The sequence below is a fragment of the Cygnus atratus genome, chromosome 17 (genome assembly GCF_013377495.2).
Source record: "Cygnus atratus isolate AKBS03 ecotype Queensland, Australia chromosome 17, CAtr_DNAZoo_HiC_assembly, whole genome shotgun sequence".
Lineage (NCBI taxonomy): Eukaryota > Metazoa > Chordata > Aves > Anseriformes > Anatidae > Cygnus > Cygnus atratus.
Genome location: NC_066378.1, coordinates 4,383,131 through 4,393,993, shown reverse-complemented (window position 1 = coordinate 4,393,993; position 10,863 = coordinate 4,383,131). Strand labels below are relative to the sequence as shown.

The window sequence follows — 10,863 nt, the reverse complement described above, 5'->3', positions numbered from 1 at the left end:
CCCAAACTCTGGCTGTTACCACTCGTGTGACTGGAGAGAAGCTAATTAAGGTTCAACAGCTTGCTTTTTAGCTCCCTCAGAATTACGGCCAGGCCCATAGCAGTGACGAATGCTATCAGAAAGCTCAGTGACACTGCTGCAGATACCAGCACAGTGACACCTCCCCTAGCTCCTGTTCCAGGGCCCATGAGCCGACAGCTCATATCACAGCTCGAGGGTTAGGAAGAAACAAAGGCTTCAGCTGCTGGGGCCCAGCAGAGCAGAAAGGCTGCCCCTCACATTCTGCTGCCCCTTCTCAGCTCAAAGAAAGGCTGAGCTGCTGCAGCGGACAAAACCCAAGAACAAGCACTAGGAAAAGTCAGGTCCAGGGAGGAGCAGCAGCAAGGGGAGCACCGCTCAGAGCAGCGGCACCAGGTGAAGAGAACACTTGTGAGAACCAGCCAGCACGAGGTAAAGCTCACCAGGACTGAAGCTGACCCGAAGCTGACCCTTTGTGGTCCAAATCCTTCTCCTGCATGCAGACCCTCTCCCTGCCGCCACCCAGGAGCGCTCAGCACAGCGGAGGCCAAGGGCATGGGAAGGCAGCTCCTCAGAGCCCGCTCTGGGCCCGAAGGCACCGCGAGGGCTCTCAGGGCTCTGCTCAGCCTCTGTCAGGCTCTATATGTGGAAACAGAAACCTCCTGCAGAAATCCCCCCGGGGCACAGCGGGTGACCCGGCTGGCCAGCCTGTCACCAGGCAACTGGGGAAACTGATGGGCCTCATCTGCAGCGCTCTGCCTGCTTCCAGATCTCCGGAGAGCCACAAAGCACCTCGCGCTACAGCGCTGAAATGTCGGACATCTGCCCCTCGATAACGCACAGTAACGCAGACACTGATGGCTCCGCACCTCTCACCACCGCAGGCAGGCCTGGTCAGCACGACAGAGTGAGAGCTCGCAGGAGCACCCACCACGTTGCCCTGCTCTGTCCCGCAGTGCTCGTTGTTCACAGGCATGGGGCAGGGAGGGGACCTGACTGGCAGGAAGCTCAAGGAACAAGAAGCTCCTCTTTAGGTCTTCTGCTTCTCAGCTTCTTCTGAAGGACAGGTCGCTTGCTAAAGAGGGCAAAACAAGGAACTGGGCTTAAAACGAACCTTTGAAAAGAAAAAGATACGAAAGGAAACAAAAGCCATAATCAATACAGAAAACAAGTGCATCTGATCAGACGCAGACGCCAGCCTTCTGCAGGCTACATCGGAATCCCTCAGCCACGGATCTAACATTACAATTGTCAGGCTAGGAAAGTCTCTCCCAGCTGGTGCAGCACATCAGGCCAGATAAATCCCTCTGCTCCCGGCGCAGCTTGCACTCTTAGGAAGGGAAAGGTCCCCCCAGAGGCTGAGCAGCCAGCTGGAGTCTTGGTGTCTTTATGCAGGCAAGTACCATACATCGTGTTGCACATTCAGGGAGATGCTGAAGAACCAGCCTCTGTCCTCCACGGTCGTCAGTCACCCAACGGCACCACAACACTTCCAGGCTCCCAGACAAGATGTGTACCCAGGCCTCATTTTATGAGCTGCGTCCCTGCTTAGAGAATCGTGTTCCACCCAGCAAAGGCAGAGATCTTGCAGCACATGGCTTTCTTTCAGCACAGGACACGGCCCAGGACCCCTAGCATCAGCTTCCAGTAGCCCAGTACACAGCCAGCCAGGACTCAGTTTGCTCTTGGATGCCCCAGGGAGGATCAGAGGCTGCACGTGGTGAAGGGGAAGGTGAGGGCCTCGCTGCTTGTGGGCAGGGGGAAGGTAAGCTTCCTCTTACCTGGACCTGCTATTCATTCCAAACGAATCACCTTTTTTTTTTTTCCTTAAATTATGAACAGTATGGAGAAATTGAAAGCAACCGTGTTTGGTCCAACTCCTTCCCTCCCAGCCCCTCGGCTGATGCTCTGTGGGGCTTGCTCTCACAACCGGCAGAGGCAGAAGAGGGTAGGAATAAAGACACCAAAGGCCACCAATATAGGGAACATGAGGCTGCTGTTGTCCGAGGCATAGGGGTTTGGTGTGCGTGGGCCTGACTGAACCCGGTTCTTATTTGCCTGTTTTTTAACGCTGGAGCCATCATCATATTCATCCTCATCATCGTCGTCCTCTTTTTTCTCCAGACCTGGGTGTGGCTGTAGCTTTGGAACATCTGTTGAACAAGACCAGAGGTTGCGGGATTAACCCAGGAAATCACCCAAGCAGCCCCCTTCCCGACCCACCACGCACACCAGGTACAGAGCACTTGGCGATCCCTGAACACTACTAAGGCAAACTGAAACACCAGCCAGAGGGATCCTGAAACTCCCCCATTCAGGAGCTAGAGGGGCTCCAACTCCAGCATAGACTTGCACAGAGGTTGAAAGAGCAAGGACTCTGCTACCAGAGGAACTGAGATCTAAAAAAAACGAAACACTGACTTTTCTTCAGAGCTGAGGAAGCAAAACAAAGCTCCAGGTAAGAAACACTTAACTACCAACTAAAAGAGCTCCATAAACTACTTGTCTGCAGGGCCACTGCTGACATCTGAGGCCAGAGGGAATTCATCTGCAGCTATAACCTAAGACTGACCAGACATGTTCCCTTCTCCTCTACCCCATACTCAGGAAGCCCTGAGCCAAATTCACACTATTCATTCCGACAATGATGCAGCTTTGTGCGCTTACAGAGTAGGAAAACACTGGCACCTATCTCATTCTGCAACTGCACCCTGTGGGAACTTGCTGAAAGAGAAACAGTTTTGGCAGAGGTGGGTCAGCAAGAACTATGATCTCATGGTCTGAGAAGCAACAGGCTGCTCTCCAAGGGGAAGGAGCCCTCTCCAAGGGGAAGGAGCCCTCTGGCTCAGGAACTAAGCTCACCTTCCACTGTTCCTTGCAGGATGTACAGGGCACAGATTTTCGGATTGTCATAGTAGCCCTAGAGAAAGTGAAGAAGGAAATCAGTGAACACAAGAAGTAATGACAGAAGAAATAATCTCCCCACCTTCCATCACCTCTCCTCCCCCAGCACAGAGCTGCATCACATGGCTGGGGAAGAAGGGGAAAAGGAATCTCAGGGCTCTGACCAGCAAAGCTTTATTACCTTTACAAACTCAATGTGGAGCTTTCCTGTGAACGTGGAAACCTCTCCCTGGACACTCAGCTTCCCCTTTTTGATGCTCATGGGAATGATCTCATCGTGAGCTGTGCTGTGTCCAACTCTGTCAAAAATGTCCAAGTCCTTCACCACTACGTGGCCATTCAAGCGAACATCAAAAACCTTCAGGGTGGAAGAAATGACACTGTCAGAACAGATTCGGGCATGCAGCAGTTGCAAGGGGAACACAAAAGGAAAGGTCTCTGCTTGTTTTGCACCCAGAACAAGCAAGCATTGCAACACGCACTGTACCACCATGCATGCTCCACTCCCTTGGGAAGGATTCAGAGGCCAGAAGCAGCCAGAAAAAGACACTGAAGCATTAAGGTTTCTTTCAAATATCCTGAAATTCACCTCCGAGTTTTAACATAATTCCCATGCCCGCGGTTCAGCACTGAGGACAGACCAATTCTGCTGTTTCATTCGTGCTTTTCTTCCTCAACTTCACACCTACTGGCTGAGGGCCTGCTCCTACCACCCCAGGGAGGATGCGGCGGCACACCACACCCGAGGGAGTTGGGCCATTTCTAACGAACTGCCTGAAGCAAAGCAGGGAACAGGAAACACGTTGGTGAAGCTATTGACAGGATGCAGGGGCTGAAGGAGGTAAAATGCTGAGCTGCTAACCACATCTGAATTCAAAGTGAAAGTCCTCCTCGGGGCCATAATGAGTCAAACTTCGCTCAGCACCTGGGGAATCCCAGCAGAACCACATGAAGAAGAACTGAGCCAAAGATGCCTCAGCTCTTCAGTCTAATCTGTGGTTGTTTTTTTGCATCCAATCTGTAAGCCAGCCCCACCAGTTCTGTTCCCAGAAGTACTTCTCTGGCAGGAAGGTGGCACCCTGTTTAAGAAGCAGCTGACTGAGTGGGGGAAAGCCAGACTAAAACACACACCACTTCTTTCCCAATTTATCACAGGGCTTTGAGTTCTTTGTTCTGCTGCTTCCATGTCTGCACAGGAGGGATTTCAAAAGTGGGCAAGGATTATTAGCTCCAAAGAGCTATAACGAGGGTTGAATTTAACTCTGTGCTTCTACAGCCAGTTTGAACCGTTATCAAGTTTTACTATATTTGTAAAATTTGTTTTGAGGATTTTATTTAACCCAGACCACTTCCCTGACTCACTATGTTCAATACTTGCTCCAGCACAGTCATGCAGTTGCATCAGGAGCCAGCGGCCAGGAAAAAGGTAAAAACACTTCTCAAACACAGCACAGCCTAAACACATCATAAGACTACTGCAAGTCATGCAGAGTTGCCTGTGTTTGCGTGAACACTCCTTTGTAATGCAGTTTTCCAAGCCAAATGTGTATTTGTAATGTGAAAGGGAGCTCCAGGTTTCAGACCTTCCTCTTAAGAGCTCTGTGGATGAAGTTGACCATTGGTGCCTCACCTCACACCTCTCTCCATGCAAAGCATGCAAAGCAGCAGAGGCAACCTGGGCTTGCAGTCTCAGCCAGGAATTTGCATCAAACAGACAGTAAAACACAGTGGCACAGAGCTGTTGCTTACCTTCTGCTGAGACTGTGCAAAATACACTTCTGCAAACTTCAACACCAGCACATAGTCACCCTCCTCCTTGATGGGAACTTCGTAGCCAAAGGTTTCCTCGTTGTAACGCTCCGTCTGATACAGGATCTGATCTTCCGCATTGGACCGCAAGATCGGCAGCTTCATGCCATAGTCGGAAGCTGGATTTAAAGCACAGAAGAGTGAGAGGAATGGTTAATTGGTGAGGCACATGGAAGAGACACTAGTTACTCTTACATGCTTAACTCCCACCGTGGCCTTAGCACTTGCTGCCCCAGTAAGACCTCTCTGCCGCCCTGGGTCTGACCAGGAGGAGGCACTACCGGAGCAGAAGCAGAGGTAGCCAAAATCCCAGAACCTGGGTCCTGTAGAAAAACAGGTCTGGACCTGCTGCAGTCTAAGAGAGAGTAAACTCACTCGCACCATTTCAAAAAGAAGACTTGGTTTCACAAACAGGGCGCAGAGCCAACGGACTTGGCCCTGGACTCCTGCTTCAAAGACGAAAAACGCCTGGAATATTTTTACAACATTTCCAAAGTACAAACACTGAGTGCAAAACCAAAGCAGTCACTTTAGGACTGACTGGACTCATTCATTCAGCACATCTGAAGTTAGGAGGCAATGGCATCAGGTTTTAGAGACGTGACCTCCTTCAGCGAAAACCTGCGGGGTGGCAGAAGGGAGAAAAGCATTACACAGATCTTACAAAACCCTGTCTTCTCACCACAGCCACACAGTACGCAGCGGCTTGAAGACAGGAAAAGAATGCAGGAAAGGTACACGAGGATTTCAAGAGCACCAGCAGCTCCATCAGCCGCTGCTCTCACAGCTGCCCAGCCGAAATGGGCACCATCTGCAACTATCTGTAGAGTCCCCAAGAAGGGCCCAAGCAGTACAACCAAATAGGTTTTTCTTTTTTTTCTTTTTAAATGATTTCTGTTATTTTTTCAGGTATTGTCCTTTCTTGCTCACTACATTGCCACCTCTCAAGCAGCCCTCAAAAGATCTCACCCTGACGTGGCATCCTGTTGTGTCAGGGTTACTGCCCAAATGCAAACTGGTGCATGCCCTGAGAGCTCAGGATCCATCCCCCAGCAAAGCAGGGCGCAGCGAACACCCTCTGCCCACTGGCACTCCCCTCAGCAGAAGTTGATCCTGACCAAGTTCTCCACTGACACTTGCCACTTCCACCCCTATTTCCATGGGAACAGACACGGCACCGGCCAAGACAAAGCAGGAACCACTAACCCAGCGCACATTGCCGAAGATGGAGCCAATGCAAACGAGCAAGAGGAAATTAATACCAGTTCTTAGTCTCCTGTTTCACACACAGCTACTCAGGCGGTGTTGCACACAGCTGCTCTTTACCACTCAAACCAGGGCACAGAGACTGGAGGCTGTGACCAGCAGAAATACAGAGGGTGAGAAGCTGAACCTGTCCTCCCACCCGGACGTTTCCGGCCAGGTCATAGCGATAGCAAGCTCGAGACTCCACGGAAATCAGCTCCTGTTAGAGGGGTGCCTGCGTATGGAGAGAGTCCATTAATAGCCACGGAGGTAACTGGAGAGGAAGAGTCGTTGGCCACGTAGCAGAGGTCTGTTGGCATAGCTGTGGCAGTGAGCTCGATTTCACAGCATTAGGTGTGCTCGGGGTGGCTCACCAGGCACAAGCCGTACACACTTTGTACACGTAATCCCCATCACACGCAGTTGCCATTGGTGCTTTTTGTCCTTTAGGGCCCAGCACCCAGCACGAGGTTCGAGAAGCCCAGAGGCGATGCGCGGCCCCTCATCCTCCCGGCAGTCATTCCACGCCTGCCTCCCCATCGAGGAGCTCAGCGCACACCAGGACAGTGGTGCAATAAAAAGCCATTGAGGGAAGCGCAGCCCCGAGCTCAAAGGGGTAAAGTCTCCTCTGCTGTGCCTGGCACCGTGGGCTGGAGCAGGGCTGCTGTAACAGCCCGCTGTTCAGAGGGGACAACGTGGGCCGTCCCCAAAGGAGGAGCACGTCACAGCGTGCTCAGAAAGGACCCTTTTTCCTCCTCAGCTCCAAAATTACTCGTTCAGGTCCACACGGACATTCTAGTCACACGTGTGAGGGGGCTGTGAAAGGAAGCTGACCTGCAGCAACCAGCATACCTCGTGCAACTGAGGCACAGGAGAAGAAGACTCCTGAGAAGAGATGATGTTATTTAAACGTGACCTCCTCTGTGCCCGCGGGGCTCTCCGTACGGGGTGGCACCGCAGGGCACGTGGCGGCAGTCCCAGCTGCAGGGCACAGCGCAACGCTCACAGCCCCACGCGGAAACAGCCGAGGCCAGGCCCAGCGCCCAGCGCAGAGCCCGTCCCTGCACTTCAGGCTCACCTGCAACCGACGGCAGGGCGGCTAACTTCTCAGGGCGCTAACTCGTCAGGGAACCAGCCGCGACGGGCCGCAGCAATTAGGCAAAAGCTATCCGTGCTGAGCGGCCGCAGAGGGAGCGGGACGAGGCCAGCAGCGCCAAGCGCGGGGCTTGCCCTGCAGCCTCTCCTCACCGGGACACCGACGCCGTCCCGCGCAGCGGTCGCACCGGCCGAGCACACCCCGCCTGCCTCCACCTCCGCCCCCGCCGTGCTCCCGGCCTCCGCGCCGGGCCGGGCGCAGCCCGGGGGAGCCCAGCAGCACCCTCCTGCCGCCGGCCTCGCGCCTCAGCTGCGGGGCGTCGCGGCGAGCCCGGCCCGGCCGCACCGCGTGCTGCGAGCCGCGGGGAGGCGGCGGCAGGCTGGCGGCCTCGCCTTCCCGGGGGCACGGCGCTGCGGGGGGGGGCCCGGCCCGGCCCGGCCCGGCGGGACAGCGGTGCGGTGCGGTGGGGCCGGGGCCTCCTGCGGGGGGCACCCCGGGACCGGGACACGGCCGGTGCAGGCGGGCCCCGCACCCGGCGGTACCCCCCCGGCGCCCCCCGGCGGCGCTGTCCCGGTCCCCGCCCGGCTCCCCCCGCTCCCCCCCGGTGCCCTCACCTCGGCCCACGCGGCCCTCGAGCGGGTCCTTGCGGAAGTGGATGCCGTTCACGTCCACATGGGCGTCCCCGCCGGCGTTCACGGCCCACACGACGCTGTCGGCCAGGCCGCCCGCCGCGCCCCGCACGCGCCCCGCCGCCACCAGCAGCAGCAGCCCCGCCGCCAGCGGCAGCGGCGCCCCCGCGCCCCCCATCCCGGGCTCCCGGCGCCGCGCCCGCCGCCGCCCGCCCCTTCCTGCCACCGCCAGGGGGCGCCCGGCCCCGCCGCCGCCGGGGCGGGCCGCGCCTCAGCCAATGGGAGCGCGGCGCTGCGAATATCTTAACTGCCCGCCCGCGCGGCATTGGGTGGAGGAGGGGCGCATTTGCATATTCATGAGCTAACGGCCAATGGGAGGAGGGGGAGGGAGAGCGGCTGTGGGGACGGCGGGAAGGGGGCGGGGCTCCCCCGCCGAGCCGGGGCACGGAGAGCCCCGCCCACCGGGTGGAGGGAGCCCCGCCCCCGTGCGCTCCGCCAATCGGGGAGCTCCAGCGCGGCCGGCGCGCGGAGCAGTGTGGGATGGCGGCGGGAAGCGGGGAGCCCGGCGGGTTGCCGGGGCAACGGTTGGGGGGGGCGGTGTGAGGGGGGCGGTGTGAGGGGGGCCGGGCCGGGGCTCGGGGCGCCCCGCGGTGCGAGCCCCGCCTGTGCCCGGCCGGCGGGGGGCCTGGGAGCTGGCCGAGACACGCAGGGTTCCGCTGGGAGCTCGCCCAGCCTGCCCGCTGCCTGCGGGGCGTCCCCGGGGGCTTCCGTGGCTGTGCCAAGCCCGGGTCCCTGTCAGGGGCTGGGGGGTCCCTGCGCATCCCCCTGCCACACGTCCGCGGCTCTTCCTTACAGAATCACAGAATCACCTAGGTTGGAAGAGACCTCCAAGATCACCAAGTCCAACCTCTGGCCTAACACTAACCAGTCCTCCACCAAACCATATCACTGAGCTCCGCATCTAAACGTCTTTTAAAGACCTCCAGGGATGGCGACTCAACCACTTCCCTGGGCAGCCCGTCCCAATGCCTGACAGCCCTTTCAGTAACTTCCTAACATCCAACCTAAACCTCCCCTGGCGCAACTTTCGCCCATTCCCCCTCGTCCTGTCACCAGGCACGTGGGAGAACAGACCAACCCCCACCTCACTACAGCCTCCTTTAAGGTACCTATAGAGTGCGATAAGGTCGCCCCTGAGCCTCCTCTTCTCCAGGCTGAACAAGCCCAGCTCCCTCAGCCGCTCCCCGTAAGCCTTGTTCTCCAGACCCCTCACCAGCTTGGTCGCCCTTCTCTGGACTCCTCGAGCACCTCCATGTCCTTCCTGTAGCGAGGGGCCCAAAACTGAACACAGTACTCGAGGTGCGGCCTCGCCAGAGCCGAGTACAGGGGGACAATCGCTTCCCCCCGCCTGAGCACTCAGCCCTTGTAGTTACCCAGTCACCGAGCACCGCACCCTTTGTCAGAGCACCTCCCAGTACTGCCCTGGGTGAGGGTTCCCCACAACCACCACACCACGGATAGTTTGGACGCCCGCTCATGCCCCAGATGCCCAAGGCCCCGCACCCTGTCACCAACCCGCTGAGCCACCCAGCGCCTGGTGGAGGCCACATCTGCGCCAGTAACCCACCGGTGAGAGGCTCGGGGTTCTCTTCCCACCCCCCTGGGCCAGCTCCTGACCCCACGGGGCTCTGGGACCCAGTGCCCGGCCGGACCTGCTCTGCCTTGCTGCCTGGAGCTATTTGGAAGCCTCCCTGGTACAGGTTTGAAGATGAGAGCAAAAGGATTATCTCTGGAATTAGATTATTTAGATTGGAGCTCTAATCTCTGACCCTGCCAGCACAAGAAAGTAGTAAAACTCCCTGGGATTACTCGGGTTTTCTTACGCAAATAAAACCAGGCTTGCAGCAAGAGCTTCTGCTGGAAGAAAAAACTGAAAGCTCGGAGATCTGCCCTGCGTGACCTGCTCACTGTATCACCGCAAAAACTGTCAGAAAGGAGCTATGGGTCATTTGGCATAGGCTCAGCGTTCCTTGAAAGCAGCTGTGGCTCCAGGACTGCCTCTGCAATGACACAAAGGTGCCCTGTGGCCGCCCTTCCCCTAACACCAGTGTCCCCATTTCTTGGGAAGACAAACACAGTTCTGCCAGGCTACAAAGGCAGGGAACGCCGATGTGAAAAGAACAGGACTTGGCTGTGATGCTGCACTTGGGGGTGGGAGGATCCTGTGCCACGCAGATCAGGGCAGCCTCCAGAAATTTACGTTTTTCAATAAATTAAGACTGTGCCCAGCCATCCGCGCTGCAGGCAGAGGGTCCCACTCGGAGCAGGGCCCGACCAGGAGCAGGCAGAGGCAGCCACCGCCCCGTTCCTACTGACCATCCGTCAGGCTCCTGCACAGCGCATGCGCCCCAGATTGTCGCTGGTCCCCGCGGGCACGGTCACTGTGGCACATGTGCCAGCAGCACAGCCGTCCTCTCGCTCAGCACACACACGAGCTTCTTCCTCAAGGGGCTCGGCTGTACGTAGAGCAGTTTGTGTGCAAACGCTCCCCGTGGCAGGCACAGGCCCGCACAGGTCCGACTCCCTCCCCAGGGTGAGCACAGGCAGCAGGACTCTGGACTCTGCCCAGTTTTATCACCCTGGTCTCCTGAGCACCATACAGCTGCTGTACCCGTAAATATGGAGAGCTGTAAATATACATTTTCCAATTTCTTGGCTCGCGCCCACATTTCTAAGAGTGGGCCAGCTACACAAAGAGAGGCACAGAGCCCGCATACACCCACTTGCAAATAAACCCTTCTTCTGCTGCACTTACAGGTACCTACCTGCGTTCCCTGCTTTTATGCGTGCACACACAGACCTTTCCCAGCGCACATGGCTGTGCAAACACAGCTACACACACGCACGAAGAGAACCACAGTTTTTCCACTGCTGGGATATCAGTCACTGCTGCAGCTGCGCTGGCTGGCACAGCAACAGGAAAGCAGAAGAGAAAATCCCTGTTTGGGACACGGATTTGTGGGCCCTGAGAATTTGAGAGGAACCCGGGAAGTGAGAGATCTGAGATGAAGGAAGCAGAAGGATATCAGTCCCTAATCTCCGAGTTGGAGAAAGAAGGCAATTGAGAGGAAAACAACTCCCATTTACACTGAGAAACCCACA

At 56.9% G+C, this 10,863-nt stretch overlaps 1 protein-coding gene across 1 annotated transcript; it reads right to left on the bottom strand.

The window, feature by feature from the left end:
• Positions 1-1,116: 1,116 nt before the first annotated feature.
• On the bottom strand, positions 1,117-7,894 carry MLEC (malectin). The gene is made up of 5 exons (XM_035556654.2): positions 7,687-7,894; positions 4,672-4,850; positions 3,104-3,280; positions 2,881-2,938; positions 1,117-2,171 (listed from the first exon to the last, which is right to left on the bottom strand). Exons 1-5 carry the CDS (start codon positions 7,877-7,879, stop codon positions 1,942-1,944), a joined length of 837 nt encoding a protein of 278 aa, XP_035412547.2. The 5' UTR covers positions 7,880-7,894; the 3' UTR covers positions 1,117-1,941.
• Between the last annotated feature and the right edge of the window lie 2,969 nt (positions 7,895-10,863).